Consider the following 26,236-nt stretch of genomic DNA (forward strand, 5'->3'; position numbering starts at 1 on the left):
GTTAGATAACAATAATCGATAAAATACTAATTTTTACTTCTAATTCTCAAACATGACCAAATAATAGAATGAATTTTCTATAACTTAACCCACACTGATAAAGCTTCCCATTTAGTGATGCTAACTGAATTATTTTTATTTACATCGAGACGTTAACTATGCGTTCTCATAGTCACCTCTACTATATACAGAATCTAAGTATGGAGTTTATACTTATATAATTTTCTCTAATTTCTACCATTCGTTGATGCATCCATTATCATATATGTGCTTGAATGTTTATATGTGTGAATTAGATTTGTATTAGATTTATGTATAAAACACACAATTCCTATACGAAAACCTTTACATATTTTTTAATATATCTAAATAGAGAATATTACAAATACTCATATTTTATCATTTACATTCACAGCATTTACACAGTCAAAGTTCGAAGCATATTCAAATATGCGACCGACTAAAATGTTTAATAATTAAATTTGCATTTTAATAAGTTTTATGCATATTATATGTTTAAAAGTTATGCCATTTTATATTAATTTTTGAGATATCTTTAGCAATAAAAAGTACACTAAATATTTTAATTTTTTTAGAAGTTATATTTATAATTTTTATAATACTTACAACACCGAAAGTCTGGATAGACATATGAAATATTTTTCCAGCCGTGATTTTAGTAACAATTCTCGATCGCAAGAATATTAAAATAAGACTAAGAACGATTTTATGCGGCAATTGATACCAGTCTGTCATATAAGCTACTTCACCAACTTTTTTACACTATCACATAATGAATCCGTTAATCCAAGTGTGAATAATATTTTAATTGCAGATAAACATATGAGGGAAACTTTTGAAATGGAACACAATTACTTCATGTACCTGATCCCACACGAGTTCGCCAATGAAGCAAAATATGAGAAGATATTAAATATTATTGCTGTTAAAACACCATGATATATGTTATTATAGTGTTTATACTCTCCTCGTGCCATTCCTGGAAGAATACACAAAGTAATAGCGTTTACAATCAATGTAGATATAGTAACGATAGTCAATCTGTCACATATTCACCTTTCTTAAATTTTAAGCATACCGTAATTGTGTAATATCCTAACATGCACAAGTTGAATGTACACCCGATTAATTCCACAAAACATATCTCACTCATAATTGCCTCCAAATGTGAAAGAAACCTGCAATCGACACATCCAGCAACAGCCGCGACGTTAAAGACACTCAATTTTTTTATCCAAATATCTTACGGCCGCGACAGTTGCAATTCTGCAAATATGTCATATTTAGAAAAAAGATATAAGGTAATTTTTCCACATATTATAGTTTTTTGGCACTATTTTCGGACAAAAATTACGTTTTACGAGAAATTAGTTTTAAAGGTCAGCCAAAGTTTATCAATTCGCACCATGAATACAAGGTAATTTGACTACTTGTTATATTTAATTTCTTTTCTGTCACAATTCTTACATAATTTTAATGAATTTCGTTCTCAGAATATTTTTTTACCATTTGACTTCTCTCTTTGGACTTAACGGAATTCTCGCCCTTGAACGAAGATTTAATTATATCGTATAAAACATCATGATACTCTTAACATGGTGGGGTAACTTTAGCTGATTATGATACTATTATGATATTAGTTCAGTTTTTTAATTGCGGTTAGATTATTAGGCTATTTATATGTTAATTGAAGAAGACTCTTGAGTCGAAACGTATTAATGTATAAGAATTGGATAACATTGTATCTCAAATATATATTTTTATTGTAACCTAACAACTTTTATGCTTATTTTGGTCGTTTTCTATTGTTTTGCTTTGTCAAATTATCGAGCATTTTATGTTATTGTTACAAAGTTTATAAAATATACAACCGTATCATTTCTCGTAGATAATTAAAATTTATTTGTATAGATAATCTTTTAAAATTAGTTTTTACCTGAAGGCTCGTAGGTGATCCTCCACAATGTTCGCCAGTCTCAGCTGAAGGAGATCTTGATCGGTGACTAGTTCTTCGAGACGTAGCATCACTACATTGAGTTGGCCGGGTGCGTGCATCACGAAAACCGCGGCGAGACCGCAGGCATCAATCGTGATGTTATTTACCACGATGGTCGAAAGACACTGCAATGCAAGCACGATTTCGTATACCGGGCTGAGTCTGGTATCTACGATTTTGTTAAAGGACGAACAAGGTAGGCGACTTGTTTCAATCGTCTTATTGCCGATTTTCATGGATATCCGTGACATTCCTTTCGCTTTGTTATAACAAATAACGCCACCTTGCAGAATGAGCGCGCAAATGCCCGCTATAATACGTCTCACTCTCACGTTTCGTAGTATTAATTCCCGATTATTCTCTCTTCACCATCCGCCAATCGGTCTCCATATGCTCTATAGACGTGCGTGTCCGATTATTATTATGGTGCAGGAGCGAACAGTAATTAATTCCACCCATGAGAATATGACTCATAGATCCAATAGCCTTGAGTCTCAAACGGAAATCCTTCTCTTCGAATAATATGTATAATATAGCAGATATCGCGCTAAAAGCTATTAATGAATGACATGTTAATCTCTCTCTCTCTCTCGCAAGATATTTATTAAAACATTCTTATAGTCATTGAATTTGTTTGTATTTCTGGCCAAGCGCCTATCGATTTCAGAAACCAACGATTTAACTGTAAATCGTTGTCTCGTCTGTAATCGCTCATAATGATCTCGCTAGAAATGCGCTTTATAGTCGATTCATAGACAACGCGCCAAGTATTGATAGTACTACGGGCTATAATCCTGCTACTTGGTTTCTCAACGAAGTAGTGGTTACGGCAGCGCCTGCGCGGACATGCGAGGAGAGAGAAATTTGGACGCCATCCGGTTGAGACAAAAAATATAATCGATACTTATAGCTACTAGTTACACGAAATCACATGAATTGTACAAGACATCTAAACAAAATTCATGGGATAGCTTGATCAACAAAGGTAACCAAATTCGCAGTTATTTTTGTTTAACGAGTAGTATTCTTAATGTAAATTTTATTAAGCAAAAGTGACGTCCTTTGGTACTTTATCTTACATTATAGCTGTAAAAAGCTTTATCTTGTGTGTTACACACATCAAAATGTAATATGGTTATTAATAAGACAAAACATAAAATGCGATGTCAATGACATTATTGAGAAGTAAAGATATACTTATTAATACAATAGAATCAGCTATAGCACTACATTGATTATTCATTATAATTTGAATATCTGAAGATCTTTTATGTCATATTTACATCTAAATTTTGTTATGTCGCTACTGTTCTGAGTATATTTAAATACGCAAACGATGTTTTCATGACCTGAAATAATTATAGTTGGTAGATCCATCTTAATGATCTTTACGCATTTTTTATGTAATAATTTTCAGATCTTTCTAGGGATATATATTAGAATATTAAAAAATTGTAAGCAATATAAAATTTAATATTAAGCAATATAAATATCCAATATAATAAACATTAAGACATAAATAGTTAAAAGTTCATATATAAAAGTACATATATGATAGTAAAATTTTTCAAAAAATTTTATGGAAGTTTACAAAGATAAATCGGCATCGAAATATTGTTTATAGAAAATTGTTAACACAGTATTTAGATAAACTTACATCTCCAAAAGTTGCAATAGATAGCTGAACCATTTTTCCGGCGGTTATCTTTATAACGGCATTTGATCTTGAAATTATTAGAATTAGGTCGATCGCAATTTTATGATGTAATCGGTACCACTCTGTCATGTATGCCATTTCTCCTATTTTTTGACACTATACAAACTCTAATTTGATCTATGCTTTTACGTCATAATTTTATTTTAGACTATTATATTAAAAAAAATTTATATATAAATATGTATACATATATACGATGCAACTACCTGGTCCGTGAGGATTTCAGCAATATAACAAAATATAAAAATGTTGCATGACATGGCTATGAATATCGTAAAGTACGTAAGCAAATTTTTAGTTTCATGCAATTTCCATTCCTATAAATACATATAATCATCCTATAAATAAATTCACACACACACACACACACACACACACACACATTCACACATAAGTAAAAATGTCTGTATAAAATGATTTCATTATTATTTAATTTGTTAAAAAATATAATAAAAAATGTAACATAAATGAAACGCACACGCGTACGCACAAAGATTTATTTTGCAGTTATTACAACTATTTGATATGATGCCAGCATACCGTAATCGTATAATATCCAAGCATGCATATATCAGTGGTACACCCCAATAATTCGACGAGACATATCTGATGCATAATCGCTTCTATCTGCGATACGAAACTAAAATTAAAACTATTGTTTTAGTAATATAACATATTATATATATATATATATATACGTATATATATATATACTACATAATATAATAATTTAATATACTATTATATTTTTTAATATCATTTTTGTTATGTGTAACTTCTTTACAGCAGAAATTTAAACAAGATTTTTGAAAGCTCTAACTACAAAACCAGTTAAGTAATAAAAATAAAAAATATATTTTTTAAACGAATTGCTTAATCGGCGATTTAAATATCACAATTTCATTCCACTCATTTGAATTTTGATGGAAATATAAATAAAAAATTAAATACATTTTCAAAATCTACAATGTATAAATATTACCTCAGTACACGGAGATGTTGCTCCACGATGATAGCTAACTTTCGTCGCGTGACTTTATGTTCGCTTTCTGTCTCGTCGACAAGTTCGTCCAATCTCATCATCAGAATGCTCAGCTGGCCACAGGCATGCATGGCGAAGACCGCAGCGAGACTACACGCGCCCACCGTAACGGAGTTTACTATGACAGTTGACAACAATTGTAGGACGATCACAATCTCGTTCGCTGGACTGTATCTAGTGTCCACCAGCTCCGTGTAGAACGGACACGGAAGCTGGTGCATCGTTATAGTGACATTCCCGATTCGAACGTTCGCCGGTGTTAGAGTGGTAATGATACTATAGGAACAGACACCGCCTTGCATGAAGACCGCGCAAAAGGCGGACACAAATCGACCGAATTTGGCGTTTTGCAGCATCACTTCGCGATCACGCGTTGTTCCTACGTACTGCCAATCGGCACGCATGTGGTCTACGCATTTGCGTATCTCGTAGCTACGCATCAGTAATGAACAATAGTTCGCGCCACCCATCAGCCAGTGTATCATCGGTCCAAAAGCCTTTAGCTTTAGATGCACATCCGGCTCAAATATGATGTATAACGCGCACGGCACCACCGTGAAGGCGATCAAAGAATGACAGACAAATTGGATACCACGCGATAGCACCTTGTCGGCGATATCAGTGTTGGTCCCTGGCCAAGCACCGATTGGTTTTAGGAACCAGCGATTCAATTGTATACTGTACTCGTTGTCCTGTTGATACGCAGTGTTGCGCGTAGAGGACACACGGAAGAAATACGACATAGTGATTCGAATGTCGGCGAACTATTGAGCGATAATATCGCGATGGAGGAAACATTAAGTCATTCTAAGCGCTTGCGCATTTTTCTAACTTTTTTTTCAAGGAGTATAGTTAGCTTAAGAGGCAGAGTTTCAGATTTTCCGGAGTGAAGGGGTAGTAGCGATCGATACGGGTGCGAGTTGCGTTGATTAATCTGTAGTTATTGTATACCCTATTCTACTTAGATGCATGATAGGAAAACAATCCGCATGGAGCAAGGTATTATATGTAGTTTACATTTTATATATTTTTTACTCTTTAATATTCATAAAATTATTTCTTGATTATTAAAAATTTCTTACTTACGTAATGTGTATATATGTACAAAAAAAAAATTTTTTATCGAAAAATGAACACCGTCATTAAAAATATAAATATTGTTTTAGATTGCAATTTTTTCTTGATTTTATGTTGCGTATAGTGCCAATATTAATATTTTAAGGAATAGTATACAAAATAAAAGGTATATTATTTAACAAATATTTTAATAATATTTAATTAATAACGTTTTTTATTTCTTAAAAACATTTTTATTTTTTTCTTGATATCAGATAACTAATTGGCATTTATTTGCAACCTTATTGGTTGCGTTATTTATTAATATGTACACTTTGGACAAGAATTTTATATATTTAATGTACGCAGCATGTTAAAGTAAGCGACCGACGTTTTAACCACCTGTTAATTGTACGAATAATGTACAAATCATTTTCTTATAAATAGATATGATAAATGTTGATATTATGTTACTCACGTTTCCAAAAGTAGTGAAAGACAACTCGAAGATATTTCCGGCGGTAAATTTGATCGATGTATTGGACATAGCAATCATTAACACAATGTCGAGGCTTTTTCTTCCAGACATACGATACCAGTCGATTATATATGATACCTCACCGATCTTCTTGTACTATTTATAGGATTGCTTTTTTAATTTTTTTTCTATACAAAACGTAATATCCGACAAACGAACTAACGTTATTTGTCATCATTTTGACATCAAATGATGACAAATAATGTCAGCTTATTTATACTTACACATAACTAAGAGTTTCTTACTTTCTAAAATATAATTTTTAATTTTGTAAATTTTAGTACGATTAGATATTTTTATTATAACAATATATTATTATAAAAATACTTTTATAATATATTATTATAAAAATATTATTATAATAATATATTATTATAAAAATACTCTTGCTATTGTGTAAAAATGTATCATACAGATGTGCAAAGGAATGCTTCGACTGTTAAAGGACTTTACCTTTTCGGCAATAAGTTCGCCGATATAGCAAAATATAAAAACATTAAAGGTAAAAGATAGAAGGAGAACAGTATATGTTATATAACTTGTAGTCTTTTGGCTCTCCCATTCCTGCAATATAATAATTTTTATATTCGGGGATATATTGTACATATCGCTGTAAATCACACGATCTCCAACATTGCTCCGAAATAGGGATATGTTTTACATCGCACGTACTATTTGTGTATGATATGCATACCATGATAATATTATATCCAAGAAGACACATGCTTACTGTACATTGTACAATTTCCACGATAGATATTTCACGCAGTATTCTGTCCGTCAATGAAATAAAACTGAAAGATATCGAATACGTTATCACGTAAATAATATAGTTGCGTTCCACTTAACGTTCGCACCGCTCGCGAGCATCGTTCGTCCTTGTTTAACATTTGATAAACGACAAGGATGAAATGATTCCACGAGCGTTGTAAGCGTTAAGTGGAACGCAGCCTATATTTTACAGAGAAAGTATGATTTCTTTAAGTGTTCTTAAATAATTAAAAATAAATTGAAACGCAGTATAGGTATATTGTATGCACGAATATTGACAAAGTTGGGAAAAAGACTCACCGTAAAATTCGTACATGATGCTCTATAATTATCGCTAATCTCTCATTCATATTATCACATAAATCTTCTCGTCCGTCTATCAAGTGCTCGATCCACTGTATCAGGATCTCCATGCGGCCATAAGCGTGCATCGCGAATATGGCAGCTAAGCTGCATCCACTGGCAGTGATAGAGTGAGCGAGAAAGCCTGATAGGCACTGCATCCAAAAAAAAATCTCCCTGACAGGACTGTGTCGTACATCGATAATCACCCTGGCGACTGGATACACTAGTGGCCGATATGTCAGATTACCCTCATCTTCTGTAATTTTGCTGGCACTGAACGGTAGGGCAAGATAGAAGAAAACAGCACCGCCGTACATGAAGAACATACAAATTGCCACAAGGTGTTGGCCAAATTTCGCGCTCCTAATCATCGTGATCCGATCACTGTAATACCGAGTATTTATCCAGTCACTCTCAATATGCTTGATACCATTGCGAATATCTTCTTCATGAAAAATCAGCGAAAAATACTTCACGATGGCCAATACGCAAAAACTCAACGCTCCGGAGAGTTTCAAGATAAGGTATCCATTATCCATTTCAAGCACTATGTAGATGACGGCGGGTACGACGAGGAAGCTAATCAAACCGATACAAATAACGTTTAATAGCGTGTACGCGTATCTCTCTATCGATGAGATCACGGTAGATTTTGGCCACGTGCCCATCATCTCCATCATCCAACGAATCAGCTGAACGCTCAACCTCATATCTTTCTTGTAATCATAGACAGTCGCGACCGGATTTATCTTCTCTGTGATAGTTCCATACATTGTTGAGGGAGTGACAGCTCAATGATGACTGATCGGATTGTCTGAGCGTATATGCGAGGAAAGTCAAATGCGACTGCGCTACTTCGCTTGACATTTCTAGGAAAGAGACGATCAAGCAGGATACGGAGGGTAAACTTTGCAAACGCAATTCTCCATTTCCGTGAAGGGGATCAAGATTTTCTCATGTGATACTGCACATTGTCTAACTATGAATTATGAACGGAGTGAATTGCGTTCCTCGCGTAGATATTTTCTGTAACTTGTCTGGATGGATCGCAACCGATTTTTTCTTGCGTATAAGGTATTATTACACGTGGATGAGAGAATAGGATTACGTACGTGTACATATTTCGTAATGCTTATACAAGTTGTATGAAGATAAAAATATTACTATAATATTTTTTTAATGAAGAATATTTTTTTATTTATAATATATTTTTCAAATTATAAAAAAATTAGAGTATAATAAAATAGAATTGCATTTTAATATTAGAATAACATTAAAAAAATTTATTTTTTTTAATTGAGTAGTGCTTTAGACCATTTGTATTGAAATTTGTCTACGCTTTTAATCTAAATAGTAAACAAAATACAAACACAAAATTTCAATATTTTCGATTGCATTTTGCTTTATTTTATCGCGAGAAGTATTAAGAAAAATTATAAAGGGAAATATGCAAAAGATAAACTAGAATCTTTTACTTTGAACAAATATTATATCAGTGTACATAGCATGTTCAAGTGGGTGACGGATGTTTCAATCACCTGTCGATCGGACAAGTGATATGTAATTCATACCCAGACAGCACAGAATATTTATGCGATAAATACTTATTATTATTAATTTTTTTAAAATGTTATATAAACATTTTATACATATTTTATATAAAGCTTTATTCAAAATACTATTGAAAGATAGACCAAATATTTATTACGGATACAGTAATTATCCACAGGGGTGCAAGATCCTTTCTTTCAGACGATGCCAATCGATCATATACAATACTTCACCGACTTTTTTGCATTGTTTACAGGATTGCTTTTCTCATTTCTTTTATTTGAAACATAACTAAACTTACGATACTAGGAGCTACTTTCTACAATGAATTCTAAATTTTGTAAATTTATTATTAAATTTAGAATATTTTTGCCACTGTAAAAATATATTGTGAAAATATACTATGAACTATATCCTGTGAATATACCATGCATACAAAGTACATAATCCCGGATCTACAATAGGTGTTTTAAGCCTTAAGTCGTAAGAAATTGACCAATTACAATCGAATTCGAGGAGGATATAATCGACTATGATTTGTCCATTTCTTATGGCTTAAGGCCTAGAACTCTATTGTAAATCCGGGATAAGACATTATATTTATCACAATTGCGGATGAGTTTTTTATCTTTTCTGTTACAAACTCGCTAATGTAGCAGCATATAAAAATAGTAGCAGAATATAAAAATAGTAAACGTAATAGATGTATGCAGAACAATAAATATTATAAAGTTCGTAGGCTGTCTAGTCTCCAATTCTTGTAATTTGAAGATCTATTCGAGAACGAGTAAACAATTGCCATTGATTTCTAATATTGCTTCGAAATTGCAATACACTTGGTGAAGTATGTACATACTTTTTATACGATATGCATATCGTGATAGAAAAACATCCAAGAAGACACATGTTCAATATACATGTTTAATATAATTTTCACCGTAGATATTTCACGCAGTATTTTTTCCATTAACGATATAAAATTGAAAGGTAACATTATCGCATAAAAATATTTCACAGAAAAAGTATGATTTTGTTAAGTACTCTTAAACAATTAAAAATAAATTTAAGCACATATATAGACATATATATATGTTGGATACAAGAAACATTGGCGATGCTAGTAAAAAATAACTCACCGTAAAATTCGAACGTGTCGTTGCACGATCATTGCCAATCTTTCATCCACGTTGTCATATATCTTCCCGTCCGTCCATCAAGTGTTTGATCCTGTATTAAGACTTCCAGATGACCACAGGCATGCATCGCGAATATGGCAGCTAAGTTTCTTGCACTGTCAAAAGTGAAGTGCGCGAGGAAACCCGATAGAAACTGCATTCAAAAGAAAAATTTCATTGATGGGACTACATCATGCGTCGACAATCACCTTGGATTTATTAATAACTCGGATTAATAAATCGGATTTATTAATAACTGATATATCGAGTTTTCATCCGTAATCTTGCCAGCACTCAACGGCAGAATGAGATAATAAAAAATACCACCGCTGTACATGAAGAAAGCGCAGATCGTCGCCAGGTGCCTACCGAACTTTGCGTTTTTTTATAATCCAATCCTTGTAATATCGAGTATTCATCCAGTCTTTTTCGATATGTTTAATATCACTGTGGATGTCGTTCTCGCGGACGATTAGCGAAGAATAGTTTATGATAACCATTATACAAAAACTCGTACCCCACAAAGCATACGTATATATTTAAAGTATCATACATATACATGACAGAGGGTATAAGGAAGAAACTGAATAAAGCGATACATATTACATTTATCAGAAAATATACGAATTTTCCTATACATGAAATATTGGATAACTTTGGCCAGACACCAATCGGCTTCATTATCCAGCGATTCAACTGGATACAGGTAATATTTGTACATATATTTTATGATAGATATTTAAAAAAAAATTTAGTAATAAGTTACATTTAGCATGAGGATTGCTATACTTCAAATAATGCTTCCTCAAGTTGTGAACATAGCATATTTAAGTACGCGAAAAATAATTTGATAATATATTTTTTTAAGAGATAACTGCATTAATATGATATCTATGTTTAACTTAGATATGTATTGGTGGAAGATATCTATTGATTGGAATTAGATTTATTTTATTATGTGCTTGGTTTATTATAATAAATTATATTTTATCATAGTTTAAGTACTATTAATATAAGATATAAAATAGTGATTTATTTTTTAATATGATGTAATACTTACATAACTAAAACTGATGATAAATCAATTTTATGTCCAGTATTAAGCTGGTAGTTGACAGTAAAGCTCTTTTTTCCGGAAAGTCATGTACAATTTATCTCATTCTCGCGTTTTATAGTCTGTCATGAGATTTCTGCTATAGATAATTGTTGTGATTGCTATGAAAAGTGAACCTCATATGGTCCTTGTAGCGCAAGTTGTAATCATAAACATGTTATAGAAAATAATGTGTGAATATACTGTTAAAAGTTTATCTATGTAATAAAATATGATTATGTTGATCGTAAACAAAATAAGATCATTTATATTAAATTATTAAATTATGCAGTATAAGGGACCATCCTTCAATGACCTTGACCTTGACATATGTTGTCAAGGTCATGACCCCGAGTGACCTTGAATAAATTTTAGCCGCTCGTTGTCTGTTAAAAAGTTATTAACAAAAAAAGTTTTTCAGTAAAACCTTTTGAACATGACTACGCTCCGATGAGACAAATTCATTGCTTTAACAGCCCAAAAATATTTTCTTATATAATTTTTGTACCTTTAGAGCCAGAGAATTTGTATTTTTAAAACAGAGAATTTGTATTTTTAAAACAGAGAATTTGTATTTTTAAAATATTTAAAATACAATTTAACCGATCATAAACGGATGATACTGGTTAATTTCGCCTATGTAAATGCTATCTGAGGAATTTTTGCATGATATTTTATCTTTCACATTGAAAAGAACATACACTAACAATCGAAAACGTGAAATTCAGGATAGATTTGTTTATTTAAATCATAAGATAAGTTTATAAATTTCAAAAAATAAATGAAATTATTTGTAACATATATTTCGATCGTTATAGGAATTTGGGCGACAACGACGTAATCGTGTTTACAGTTATAGTGTTTATTTTCACGAAATGTTAAACTTCTGTCCATATAAAAAGAATGGAAAAGGTGTACATTATACATAATAAAATATTTCCTGCTTTACAAACACAAATTATTTGCTTTAAAACTACATTTTTTTCCTTTAAAACGCAAATTCTATACTTTTAAAAATACAAATTCTCTGCTTCAAAAATACAAATTCTCTTGCTCTAAAGACACAAAAATTATATTAGAAAATATTTTGCGGTGTTAAAGCAGGGAATTTGTCTCATCGGAGCGCAGTCATGTCCAAAAGTTAGGTTTTATTGAAGAACTTTTTTTGTTAATAACTTTTTAATGAACGAGCGACGGCTAAAATTTGTTCAAGGTCACTCCGGGTCATGACCTTGACAACATATGTCAAGGTCAAGGTCATTGGAGGATGGTCCCTTATACTGCATAATTACCAACTATTTACAGATTATTTAAAGTTCCGTTTAAATAATAAATATATAATATTTCTAACTAATAAATAATAGCAAAAAAAATTATATTTCTCTAATTATGGGTGTTTTCTAACAACGTACACAGGTGACACAGTGTAACACTGTCTTACACAAAGTGTTCCAACTATAACACATAGTTACACTGCTCGACACTGTAAAAAGCTAAGTACAAGTGTGTAAAATATGTCAATGTAACTTTCCAAAAATATAGGCTAAACAGGTAAATGTTTGAAGACACGCATAAATGAACATAAAAATCACATAAATTAGAACACTACACAACATTCCGTAATTACAGAACACAGAATCAGTCATCAGCATGATTTTGATTGGGAAAATGTAAAGCTATTACACGAGGAAAGGGTGCTCAACAAAAGATTAATTTCGGAAATGATTCATATAAAACAGCGCAGAGGCAGAGTTTGAATTTACGGAACGACACGTATTCCTTAGACCCACTATACATGGAATTGTTTGCGGAATCGTGACGTTGATTCCCCTCTTTGTTCTTAGTTTTATTTTATTTTTATTTTCATTTCAATAACTACGTGACTTTATTATTTTGACTCTCGTTTCATCTCTGGCTGTCGACACCACAAGACCTTTACGTCGAGTCGCAAGATATGCTTACATGTAAGTTAATTCAATTTAAATTTTCAGAAAAATTTCAGATTAATTATTTTAAAATTTCTCTCTCTAATTATTGGTTTTTCTTTTTGTTTTCTTTTGTGAATGACCACATAGTAAATCTGACAATTTGATGTGTGCGATGTGATTCTATTTTTGACGCAATACACTGGATTCCGTTTTTATTTTATGTAAGTTTATTTTATGTAATGTTTATATTATTATTGGATAAGTTTAATTTTTGACGTATTGTATCTGACTCCGTTTTAAGTTATATGTAAATTATTATATTATTTTTGTATAAGTTAATTTTTTTGATAATAATTTTGTATAGCTAATTTGGCATCTGGATAAAAAAGAACGAGCTAAATTGGTGGGAATCACTTTTTGGAATTATTGGTCTTTCTGATTTTAATAAACACACAATTAATTGATCTTAAAATACATCACAAGTAAAGTTCGCTGGTCATTACGAAATATTTTAGAATGTCTATGTAATGAAAAAAATCTAAAGCACTTACAATATTAGGTTGAAAGACAGCAAAAAGCGCCCGGAGGAGTCACTTTTTAAAGTCTCATCCGTTTTCAGGATTTCTTCAGGTTCGGTCATACATACCGATCAATCCCAATGTGTACCTACATGATATACCTAATATTGTCCTCGTAATTAGAACTCCGTAGATTCATTCGTTCGATAATGATATATAGACAAACGAAAAAAAAGAGAAAAATGATTCTCTCTAGATTACTTGTTGTAAAATGACCGCACGATTGTAAGTGATAGATGAAAATACGATGAAATTAGTTTGTATTATGCACGCTTTCCGCTTTTGTTAGCGTAGTAGTTCTGTCGCAGCAAAATTAGAAGTTTGATACGAAAGATAGCGTGCGCACAATTTTTTGCCGGTAAGAGATAATTGCAGGACTAATTCACATCAAACGGCCTTTAGCATAGTATCTATCTATATATGATCTATCTGTCTTATGTTAGATCATAGGTCATATATCTTGAATATTAAATTAACAAAACTACACCAATTGTTAATTAAGTCAATTGATTATAACATCTTGCAGCATCTAATTATAAAAATTAACAATTTTACATAAATTTTAAATAAATGTAGAATATGCCAAGAAGTTGTTTTCTTTGATATTTTACAAAATGTCTAAATATTTTAAGAGCAAAATTAATTAAAATAAGAAGTATTAATTACTTATCTTGTTTATTTATTGAAAAATAGTATCATTTACAGATTCATATTCGAGTATTGTATTGTTATAATAGTTATTTCAGCAAAATTATGTAATAAATTTTCGTAGCAGATTAAAGTATGCCAGTGACGTTTTAATGATCTATAAAATAATGAAATATATGTGCATTATGTATAATATAATAGCAAGCCAAAATGAGAAAGGTTTCTACACTTACGTTACTGAACGTAGGTAGGGACATTTCTATCATTTTTCCCGCTGAAATTTTTGCCGGAACATTAGAAACTGCCATTATCAAAATTAAAGTACGGGCTCTTTTGTAAGGAAGACGATGCCAATTCGTCGTAGATGTCATTGATCCAACCTTAATGCTCTGCCATGATTTATTAAGTGTATATTTCGCGAATGTTCATTCGGAAATTTGCTTATTAGTTTTTACAGCAAATATTGTAAATATATCAATGCTATCTACCTGATCTGTCAATAGTTGACCAACGTAACAATTAGTAAAAATAGAAAAAGTAAAAGATGTGAGAATCAGAAACATAGTTAACATAGCTGTAGAATCGCTTCTTTCCCATTCCTATAAAATTAACGCTATTGGTTAATACATAAAAGCTTCTGAAATAAAATATATATATATATATATTTCACAAACACTATCCTATTATTAATTTTTATAAAAATTAGCTGGCCAATATTCTGTAATTCTTAATGATAATAACGATATTGCTACATTGTTATACGATAAAAAACTGTGCAACGATATAACGATATTATTACTGTAAAAATACAGAAAAGAGGTCTTTAACTATCAAATTATAATGCATAGATAAAAGCCTCACAATAATTGTTTGTTGTAATTACCATAATAACATAGTACATAGTAAGACATAAAAGTATAGTAGAGCCCGTTATTTCTACTAACAATATATATCGCATAGTTTCCTCTACTTGTTTTAGGAAACTGTAAATAAATGATTTCCGTCCATTAAATGATTATAATTTTTATGCAGTCTTGTGTTTACAGTGTTGTATTGTATTATAATATAATATATTCAATGAAATAGTAAAATAATTAAAATAACAGTCTAATATTTATCTTATATGATAATTATGATTTATTACAGATTTGCAACGTTAATCTGAATATTCTGTTGCATTTTCTTTAATAGTTATAATTTGAAAAAAATTATCACAGCTAATAATAACGCGCGATATAATAAATCTATTATATCAGTTCCACATTAAAAAATTATTCGCTTATATAATGAAATTAATAAAACAATTAATATATAAATCTTCTCCATATTACTTATTATCATAGACTTACGTTTTCACTTTTATTTGATGCTCGACGATATCAGCCAGCAATATCGCGACAGGTCGATCCTCAGGCTCTGGTATATCATTAAGATGCCTGAACTTGCCGATTAAAATGCTCAGTTGTCCGCAAATGTGCATGACGAAAAATGCAGCCAATCCGGCTGCACCGACTGTTACCGAATAGGTGATCAGTCCAGCAAAGAATTGCAGGGTGAAAACGATTTCATATGCTGGCGAGGCCTGTTCATCGAACTTAACGAAATAGCTCGGACATGCCAACGCTCTTACTGTGGTGTTCATTGGTGTGAGCATACGACCTTTTGAAAGCGGTACGAGTGTGCGGAAAGATAATCCACCAACGTACATGAAGACGGCAGAAATAATCGCGAACCTTCGACCTATTTTTGCCTTGGATAGCATTATTTTCCGATTTTTCCAATCAACTGTATCCCTCCAGTCATGTAGCGCCTGCTTCAGGCAAGATTGAATCTCTCTTGCATGATACATGAGCAGACTGTACTTCAAGCAACCCATCCCACAATTCAGAAGCGGCCCGAGCAATCTCACTCTACGTTTAAAGTCATGTTCCTTCAGGAATATTAATAGAAGACTCGGCACGATAATAAACGTGAATAAAAAGTAACAAAAGACATTTTGTAAGCGAGTCGCGATTCTTTCCACGTTGGAAGCGTTACTGGGAATTGGCCACACACCGATCATTCGCAAAACATTGCGAGTCACTTGCACTGCGTAATTGAAATCATTTTTGTATTTACTCTTCGACGAGTCTGCCATAATTGATTTTATTTAACTTAATTAAATTTTTTTTCTTCTGTTTTTAATTTAAAATTTAACACAATTGAATTTGTGACCGCAATTTTTGTACCGGTCTCGTTCCTTCCCGGAAGCTGAATTTCCGTTAATTCCGTTAATAGGGTTTCCGCATTTCGTGTTTACGAGTGACAGATGGTTATACCGGACCAGAAGCTCGATCATGACTGGACACATGTATGTGATAATGGGTAGTTTCTCTTTCAACGGTAAGAACAGAATGAATACCGCGCTTGCGTGCATAAAACGTCTGCGCGTGATGAGTGTTACACGAAAAGGGTTGGCGAATTATACGTGCCTAATTCTCGAATAAATGCTAGTGCGACAGAAGGATGTATACGTTGCATGACATATACAACTTTATAAAGTTTCGTGTTATAACAGGATATATTTACTACCTGGAAAACCTACAAATCTTAGAATTTTTAGGGGATTCCGTTTTACCCTCGAAAATAAGGGATTTTCATGGAATTTAATTAGAACTCACGGAAATTTTTGGAATTTTACTTTTAAATTTAAATTCTGTTTCTTTCTAGAATCATTTTTTAAAATCACTTTTTTCTTAATAATGCAAAATGTTAATAATTAGTTAATAATTAATTAATAATTAATAATAATTAATAACATACACATCGGTGTATATTCACGTACATTTTTTTGTCTAGTAAATTTAAAAAAAAAATCAAAACTACATTGTTATAGAAAATTCAGTAAAACAGAATAACTCATTGATATTACATTTTAGGGCGTCCTGCTTATACTGCACTGTAGATTTCGCGGCATTAAATGTAGAAAATGATAGACATAGTTAAAACATATATTTTATTTTCATTGTTTGCACTGCAATTACACTCTTTTATTTGTAAATTGCATCGAAAAATTCTGTAATCGTTCTTCTAATTTCGAACAAAAATACTTGAAAAATCGAAAAAGAGTTAAGAAATTTTTTTACAAGATTTCAGTAAACACATTTTACATGCTGGAAGAGATAATTTGAGCTGCATATTACCATGTAAGTATAATTTATATAAATATCACATAAATAAAATATTATAATTTACACATATATATTATCCAACAATTTTTTGAAGAATCCGTTGTTGGTACGAAATATTACATACTTCGATTTTTATTCCGAGCGCAAGATTTGTAATAAATGTATTAAAAGTTTATAGTTATTTAATGTAAAATTTAATGTTATTAATTGAATACACTATAACTCAAATTGTATTTTCTCAAGTAATAAACGTCTGTAGCATGTTCAAATAAGCGATAAATGATTTTATAATCTATTTTTAAGTTAATTGCGTTATATTATAGTATCTATGATTAAATCGATATCTATTTTGATCGTAAAATGCAACAAATTTTTTATTTCATTACATGTTTTTTTAATAAAAAATTAAACTGTTGAGTTTCAAAAAATATTAATATAAAGTATATAAAAATTCTAATTTTTAAAAAAATATTTATACTTGGATATAATACTTACATCATTGGATATAATACCGGAATACAACTTACCAAGATGACAGCAAGGCTTTTTTCGAAAGTGATACCAGTCAATCATGTATAAGCTCTTACTTCTATAGTCTATCAAAAAATTTCTGCTATAGAAGATTATCACATAAAGTTTTTTAAATTTTTATATATCGCCATTTGAAAGTTTGCACATTATAATACGTTGTTTTGAAAAATGAAAAACATATCTGTTCCATTACAAGTTCGCCTATTTAACAAAATATGAATATATTAAACGTACATAAACTGAGAAGTATCAAATATGTTAAGACACTTATACAGGTTGCTTAAAATGCCATTTTCATGACATACAATATTTATGATTGACAAATAAAAAACATTTAAAAAAATAATAATTCTTTGATACATTATTAATTGGTATTGACATATTATTAAAATATAATAATTTATGAATTTATTACATTATATATATGAAATATATTAAACTTATTATATTAAATAAATATGTAGATATGTATCATGCAATAATATCCAGGACAACATATTCAACATACGTCCCACACTTTCATTAGAGAAACGTTATGTAATTCCTCGATTAGAGATACGAAGCAAAAACGCGTGGCACGAGTATAATCACATTTTTTCTTTATAAAATTTATGAGTATATATGTTATGGCAAATTTTATTTTACATACATATTCTTTTTTATCTACAAAATTTCGCTTGTTAATTATTTAAATTTACTGTCTAATATATATATATCGTATTTATGCATAGCACAGTAGTTAATTGTCGACATAATTTAATTTCTGATATTTCAACTGTTGACAAATACTGCACACGTAATGTAAAAATCAACACGTTCAACGTCATACTTACTTCATATTTAAATCTTATCAATCTCCTGTTTTATGGTGTCGTTGATGCTTTGTGGATTAGATGACCAACTAGATGGTTTATTCAGGATATAAACACCTGCAGATATCCGTAAGCATTCATTCCAAAGAGAGCTGCCAAGTCACATGTGGCCACCGTGATGTTGTAGGCAAAGTCGGAAAATAGCTAGATGAAATAAAAGATTTTGTTGCAGTTCTGATGGATCTAATAGTTATTGTAATTCTGGTTATACGGCCCAGGCTCATTGTGAACATCTAGATAACAAGATAGACTTTCCATTATTGCAGCACGAGCGAATGATATGTACTGACAGTTGCGAAACTTTAAACTCGTCTTCGCAGTGATTTGTGTTTGCGCTACTTTGTATATTCTCCATGGAAAAAATGGATTTACGTAGAAACGCGGTCTAAGTAAGTAACAAAAAACTTTGCACGATTATCGAAAATGACGTGGTGCTTTTAGAGCCGTTCTGTTTCCTGAAAGGTGCATTTTATAATAGCTCTCATATAGGGAGACACAGACACTGTGAGGGAGATATAATGTTATACTTAGATTGGATCTATTCTCAATTGTTTCAGAAAATTATAAAAAAAGATAAAATATGCGCAAGTTGACGCGGTTTGGTTTTTGCGATGTGTTAAAGAAAATATTATAGAAAAAAGTGAGTGCTTTGAGGTATTTCGCGATACGGATTTTTTTAAAAATGATCTTAAATAATATTTCGAATAATGTTATATATACATACACATACACATACGAGGTACACAATTTTTTTTAGTAATTTGATTAATAATGGTAACTTGGATTATATTTCTTATATAAGCAAAGAGATATTAGATTTCGGGAAGGTAAAAATCTGGAGGTTATATATCTGAATTTAAATGTACATGGATACTATTTAAGGTTTCGAAAATAATCACAAATTTTTGTTCTCCATAATATGACATGTTTTTTCGTATATAATGTAATATTTACTCAATTATAAAGTAACTGTCCGCAGCAAGTTTAAATATGCCATCGCGGTTCTAATAACCTAAAAAATACATAACAATTATTTATAATAAAATATTTATACAAATAAGTTTACAAAAAAATGTGCATACGTGTACGAAAAGAACTTAATTATACCTTCCGAATGACTTTATATATTTCTTAATACAATAATTCTTAAATGTTATGTTTAAATATCTAATTTTTCCTATGAAAATTATTCTTGGGAGGTACATTTTATATGTATGTTATATATATGATTTTTACGAATATATATGATTATATATGTGATCTTTATGAAAACTTTTTTGTACCGTTATAATACAGATAAAATGTATACGGATAAATTTGCTTACGGCACCAAAGCTGCTGAATGAAAGATCGATCACTTTACCCGCCGTGAGCTTCGTAGGATATCTGGCCATGGCGATTACTAGGATAAGATAACGAGCTTCTTTACTAGGCAAGCAATACCAATCGATCGTGCAGCAAGTTGTGTTTACTTCGCTCCCCTGTTATACAAAGTGCAACAAGTGCATGTATAGTATTGACATTTATTTGTAAAAATTTTATAATCTCTTTATTAAATATATTCATAAGTATATTAATCGTTTAAATATATTATCTATTACTCTTCTGTTTACGATATTTTATTTTTATATACTCTTCCACTTAATAATAATTTATATATCTGCACATTTCTATCATCTACGTACCCTACCTGACTACTTAAAAGTTCCCCAATATAACATAATATAAAAATATTGAAAGTAAAAGATACAAGCATTATGCCATATGTCATAGAAGATAGTGTATCATTTGATTCCCATCCCTAAAAAATTAATTGTGTAACATATTATTTGAAAACAACGCGTACAAAAGATTTTTGCATATATGTTCAAAATAAATATAAAACATCAATAAATATAAATGCAACTGCTGTTGCATACCGTTATCACATAATATCCAAGGAGACACAGTATTAAAGTACTTCCAATAATTTCGATAAAACACATTTCTCCTACAACGTCTTGTATCTGATGTAAAAGTCTAGAATTCGAGAGAAAGAGAGAGAGAGAGAGAGAGAGAGGGGGGGGGGGGGAGAAAGAGATTACTCAAATATATGTTATAGTAACGTCTCATTCTATGTTAAAGACTTTTAAAATTAACGTATAAGTAAAATTAACTGTATAAGTTTAAACAATAATTTAAACAATAAATTTAGATAGATTCTTTCTAAATTTAATATTCAACAAATAGACAATTAATCCCAATAAATACTAGAAACGAAATTGATAGTATTTCAATATAAAATTTTCATATTTCCAGATTAATTTCAATTCAATTTAATTTAAATTGTAAACCTAAAAAAAATTTAAACTTAACAGAAAATGAGTAATAATTTCAGTTACTTACTTACGTATTCTCACGTGATGCATGACAATCGCCGCCAATCTTTGAGCAATAGCACACTTGGACCATTGGTTTTTGATCGCCGTGTTTTCCAGCCAAATGGTCAATATTTTGAGTTGTCCACAAGCATGCATGGTGAATAATGCTGTAATCCCGCAGACGCTAGTTGTTACGATATATATGACGATGCCAGTCACTAAATGCATTGAAAATACGATTTCGTAAGCTGGACTCTGTTGCGGATCGAAGAAAATAAAGTAATTGCCCTGCACCAGCGGTCTAATCGACACGTTTCCGATTACGATCGTGCCGCGGAGTATTGGTTTAATCAGACGATGAGTGAAACCGCTGGTAAACAGGAATAACAAAGTGCAGATGATGACAAAACGTCCAGCTCTGGCCTGGTCCAACATAATTTTACGATCGTTCGCGTCCCATACATTCCGCCAGTCTTCCTGCAAATGCCTCATACATTTTTTAATACGATCCTCCCGTAACATCAGTGTAAAGTACATGGCAGGAACCATGCTGTAGAAGAAGAATCCTCCAATCATCCTGAGTCGGTTTTTAAATGTGTCCAAAATCAGAAACATGTATAGCACCCATGGTATCAAATTAAAGGACAATAGGAAGCAGCACGCGGTTCTGAGGAGTCCCCTGAGAAGTCTCGTCCATTTTCCGGGTTTCTCCATATTCGGCCACACACCGATCAGTCCCATGATAAGTCTGTGCACTTGCACGGTGTACCTAATGTCGTCTTCATAGTTGGAATTTCGTAAATTCGTCCGTTCGGTCATCGCATGCATAAGCCGGAGGAAAGCGATTATTCTTTCCACTTGTTTACGAAGCAGACGTACGATCGCAACTGACAGATGAAAGTACAATGAAACGTACTGTTTTGCATTATGCACATTCTCGCGTCTGCGTAAATCATCTTCGTTACCGTAGTTTCTGTCATGGCGCAGTATAAAGTTTGGAACAAACGTCGCGTGCGCGCAATTTTTTTTTGATAGGAGATAATTATGGAATCGGATCGATTTATACGAAGCGGCCTTCAACAAAAGTACAAATGTCTACCTTGTGTCAGGTCATAGGTCGTAAATCGTTAGTTACATTAAATCAACAAAACCACGTGAATTGTTGATTAACAAGTATTTACAAGTAACAGATGGTTAGGGACTAAAAGTTCAAGCATAACCGGACATGTATATACGTATGTGTTCATAGATATTCTTTTTTTTCTGTGATAAGAGCCGACGATGTTAACACGCTTGCGTGCATTAAAATGTGTGCGAATAATTACGGGGTTACACAAAAGAAGTTGACGAATTTTACCTATTACATTGTTGGATAAATGCAATTTGACTAGCAAAAGGAAGAATCGCCATACAATACGTGACATTATAAAATTTGAACTCACGAATCAGAAAGGGTAATGTTAAGTCATTTGTGCTGCATATTGCTGCGAACATACACGGAAAGGCTAGTTTTGCTGAAGTATCTAAAAATTTGGCTAAATAAAGATCTAAAAATAATTTTGTTGGATCATCAAAATAATTATATGGGATGCTCAAACTGATTGCTAGAATGTTCTAACATTTTATAACATTGTGCAACATGTTTGCGATTTCAACGTAATATTTTAATCATCAAATAAAATTTTCCAGATTTGTATCAAGCTAAACTTTTAATACGTCACCAAAATCTTTCCGTGTAAGTAAAATTTCATGTAATTAAAAATATAATATAGGTATAATTTATACACATACGTTACTTTCATAATAAAGCTAGTATATTCACTGATACGAAAATTCATTTAATAAGTTACAGTTAAGCGTAACATAACAATAATATGAATATAAAAGTATATACACATATGTAGATATATAAAGATTATAAACATTCTGCTTCTAACAGAGAAATAAATGATAAAAGAATCCAGAAAATTTATGCTTGCGTTAATTCATATTACTAGTAATACTATTTATATTTAGAAGTCCATAGATTTCAAGCTTTAATTTTTTACATGTGAAATTTAATTCTTTATATTACATATAATATCCAATAATTTTTTTTTATTAATCTATTGTTGGTACGAAAGTTTATTTAATTACAAACGACAGGTGCGACATAACAATACTAAATTTCAACATTTCTGATTACATTCTGTGTAATTTATATCGATAGTATATAATGATACGTGCAGCACCAGAATATGTTTTGAAGGAAAATATACGAATGATTGTCGATGAACCTCGATTTTTTTCAGCAAATATATTTTAGGGTATATGTTAATTTTTTAACTATTTATTAAAATTACATTCATTTCTTTTCTTCTTTTCAATGACTGATAACTAATTGGCATTTATTAGTGATTATATTAATAATTTTTACACTCGAATAAGTTTTATGTAGTTAATGTACGCAACATATTTAAGTAGGCGACCGATGTCTTAACCACCTATCAATTGGACGAAGAAGGTGTGAATCATGATAGTTACAAGGATATGATATGCAATGACATTTACTCACGTCGCCGAAAGTACTGAGAGACAACTCAAAGAGATTTCCAGCGGTAAGTTTAATCGACGTATTGGACACAGCGATCATTAAGATGAGATCAAGACCTTTTCTTCCTGACAAACGATGCCAATCGACCATGTATGATTTCTCGCCAACCTTCTTACACTATTTATGGAATTACATCTCTTATTTTTTTAAACATGAAACTATATGCGCGGCCAAAAATAACTTTTTAAAATAAATTATATATTTTACAAATTTGATTATTATAATTACAGTTTTGTTCCTGTTATTGTAAAAATACATGAGCCATTTTTCTTGCAGTACCAATAAGTGTTAATCTTTGTGAATTTTACTATTTGAAAAATACTTACTTGCCACTTTTTTGTTTAATAAATTATCTGGTGTACACATATTAGCTTGTAACTTCAATGTCTAATTTTTACAATCAAGTGAAATTGAAAATTCTCTAATAAGAGCTATAAAATAACATCAAGGTTAGATTTACGATGACATTTGAAAAATAGCATCACAATCAAAGTTTGGGACGTTATTTTATGATTTTGGTTAGAGAATTTCTTGAATTTCACACTCAATTTTTTATGTATCCACAATGTCTTATAATCTTAAACAGATGCAACGTATTCTTCATCTGTCGATGTCACAGGATGGCCGTCATGTTGATGGAAGATATTTTCACGTTCATATCGAAAAGTCGTCTCACCTCTTATATTCGATACAGAACGCAGCGTTTCTAGATACCTCTTCCAGTGACATTGACGTGCGTTGCTCTCTCGTGCAACCTGTATTTTGATAAAACTCAGCTGTTCATGCGTGAACATTGGTTAGAGTGATGAAATAAATACTGAATTATTTCTCCTGTTTGTACAAATCAGACACTGAAGTTACGAGCTCATTTGTATATAGGATCATTTGGGCTCGTTTGGGGAGCGCACTGTCAGCGCTACCACGTTATTCTATCGTCATTATTTATTAGACGTAAAACAAAGATAGAACGACGCAACAGCACTGACAGCACGCACCTTTATTATAGGACAAAAACTGACAATGAGTATTTCTTAAATGGTTAACTTCAATGATTATTGTTGCCATTACGAGAAAATGACCTATGTATACCGTAAAAACGTACTTATGAGGTTTGGCAATAAATTTATCAATGGTGCAAAGAGATGCTCTTTAAATTAGGACTTTAGAACTTTACCTTTTCGGCAACAAGCTCGCCGATGTAACATAATATGAAAATATTGAACGTAAGAGATGTATATAAAACAACATATGTTACATAACTTGTCATATCTTTTCTTTCCCATTCCTGGAAAGAAAATGTAAAAACGTTCTATATTTAAGATCATTGACATTGTTGTTAATCGTGAACAACAATCTCTGATATTACTTCAAATAGTAATGCGCTTTATGTACTTTTTGAACGATATGCATACCGTGATAACAAAATATCCAAGAAAACACATGCTTAATGTACATCCTAAAATTTCCACCATAGATATTTCACGCAGCACTTTGTCCGTCAGCGTTATAAAACTGGAAGACGACCGATACGTTATTGCGTAGAAAATATTTTATACGAAAAGTACGATTTCGTTAAGTGTTCCTAAACAATTAAAAATAAATTGAAGCGCTATTTAGAGATACATGTACATGTTGAAAGCAAGAGAAGCACCGACAATGCTCGTCGAAAACTGACTTACTGTAAGATTCGAACGTGCTGCTTCACAATCATTGCCAATCTTTCATCCACGTTATCACAGAAGTCTTCCCGTCCATCTACTAGATGTTCGATCCATTGCATTAAGACTTCTAAGCGGCCGTAGGCATGCATCGCGAACACGGCTGCTAAACTGCATGCACCGGTAGTGATAGAGTGGACAATGAAACCCGACAAGCATTGTACACAAAAAAAAATATCACTGATAGGACTACGTCGCGCATCGACTATCATACTGGAAACAGGATACATTAGCGGCCAATACGTCAAGTTTCCGCCATCTTCAGTGATCTTGCCGTTACTCAGCGGTAAAGCGAGATAATAGAAAGTAGCACCGCCGTACATAAAAATCGCACAAATCGTTACGAGACGTCGACCGAATTTCGCGCTCTTGATCATGATCATTCGATCATCATAATACCGAGTGTTAATCCAGTCGTTTGCAATATGCTCGATACCACTACGGATGTCATTTTCGCGGAAGATCAATGAGGAATATTTTATGACGGCCATTAAGCAAAAGTTCAGCGGCCCGGTGAGTTTCAAGATATTGTA

The 26,236-nt window shown here is 31.7% G+C and overlaps 4 protein-coding genes and 1 pseudogene across 4 annotated transcripts; all 5 read right to left on the reverse strand.

Annotated features, from left to right (window-relative positions):
• Positions 1-1,057: 1,057 nt before the first annotated feature.
• On the reverse strand, positions 1,058-5,519 carry LOC108761976 (uncharacterized; annotated as a pseudogene).
• A 661-nt stretch (positions 5,520-6,180) lies between these two features.
• LOC108761977 (odorant receptor 43a-like) lies at positions 6,181-7,935 on the reverse strand. The gene is made up of 5 exons (XM_018508768.1): positions 7,442-7,935; positions 7,065-7,164; positions 6,824-6,934; positions 6,311-6,466; positions 6,181-6,234 (listed from the first exon to the last, which is right to left on the reverse strand). Exons 1-5 carry the CDS (start codon positions 7,855-7,857, stop codon positions 6,181-6,183), a joined length of 837 nt encoding a protein of 278 aa, XP_018364270.1. The 5' UTR covers positions 7,858-7,935.
• Positions 7,936-10,201: 2,266 nt separating this feature from the next.
• On the reverse strand, positions 10,202-16,596 carry LOC108761978 (odorant receptor 4-like). The gene is made up of 5 exons (XM_018508769.1): positions 15,809-16,596; positions 15,343-15,442; positions 14,948-15,058; positions 14,693-14,848; positions 10,202-10,366 (listed from the first exon to the last, which is right to left on the reverse strand). Exons 1-5 carry the CDS (start codon positions 16,594-16,596, stop codon positions 10,202-10,204), a joined length of 1,320 nt encoding a protein of 439 aa, XP_018364271.1.
• A 4,817-nt stretch (positions 16,597-21,413) lies between these two features.
• On the reverse strand, positions 21,414-22,211 carry LOC108761979 (uncharacterized). Its single transcript, XM_018508770.1, has one exon. The coding sequence runs from the start codon at positions 22,209-22,211 to the stop codon at positions 21,414-21,416; it is 798 nt and encodes a 265-aa protein (XP_018364272.1).
• A 1,610-nt stretch (positions 22,212-23,821) lies between these two features.
• On the reverse strand, positions 23,822-25,915 carry LOC108762027 (odorant receptor 82a-like). Its single transcript, XM_018508826.1, has 5 exons — positions 25,665-25,915; positions 25,398-25,497; positions 25,160-25,270; positions 23,947-24,102; positions 23,822-23,875 (listed from the first exon to the last, which is right to left on the reverse strand). Exons 1-5 carry the CDS (start codon positions 25,913-25,915, stop codon positions 23,822-23,824), a joined length of 672 nt encoding a protein of 223 aa, XP_018364328.1.
• Positions 25,916-26,236: the final 321 nt, after the last annotated feature.

This window comes from Trachymyrmex cornetzi, unplaced genomic scaffold (genome assembly GCF_001594075.2).
Source record: "Trachymyrmex cornetzi isolate Tcor2-1 unplaced genomic scaffold, Tcor1.1 scaffold272, whole genome shotgun sequence".
Classification (NCBI taxonomy): domain Eukaryota; kingdom Metazoa; phylum Arthropoda; class Insecta; order Hymenoptera; family Formicidae; genus Trachymyrmex; species Trachymyrmex cornetzi.

Coding starts and splice junctions, on each gene's coding strand:
- LOC108761977 (XM_018508768.1), bottom strand. CDS start 7,857: ATGATTAGGAGCGCGAAATTTGGCCAACACCTTGTGGCAATTTGTATG. Junction 7,165..7,441: donor CATCATGTACGAATTTTACG/GTGAGTCTTTTT, acceptor GATATCTTTCAG/TTTTATTTCATTGACGGACA. Junction 6,467..6,823: donor GCGAACTTATTGCCGAAAAG/GTAAAGTCCTTT, acceptor TCCTATAAATAG/TACAAGAAGATCGGTGAGGT.
- LOC108761979 (XM_018508770.1), bottom strand. CDS start 22,211: ATGACCGAACGGACGAATTTACGAAATTCCAACTATGAAGACGACATT.
- LOC108762027 (XM_018508826.1), bottom strand. CDS start 25,915: ATGATAGTCGATGCGCGACGTAGTCCTATCAGTGATATTTTTTTTTGT. Junction 25,271..25,397: donor TTGGATATTTTGTTATCACG/GTATGCATATCG, acceptor TTTTCTTTCCAG/GAATGGGAAAGAAAAGATAT. Junction 24,103..25,159: donor GCGAGCTTGTTGCCGAAAAG/GTAAAGTTCTAA, acceptor TTCCATAAATAG/TGTAAGAAGGTTGGCGAGAA.
- LOC108761978 (XM_018508769.1), bottom strand. CDS start 16,596: ATGGCAGACTCGTCGAAGAGTAAATACAAAAATGATTTCAATTACGCA. Junction 15,443..15,808: donor CATCAAATAAAAGTGAAAAC/GTAAGTCTATGA, acceptor ATTTATTTACAG/TTTCCTAAAACAAGTAGAGG. Junction 14,849..14,947: donor GTCAACTATTGACAGATCAG/GTAGATAGCATT, acceptor AAATCATGGCAG/AGCATTAAGGTTGGATCAAT.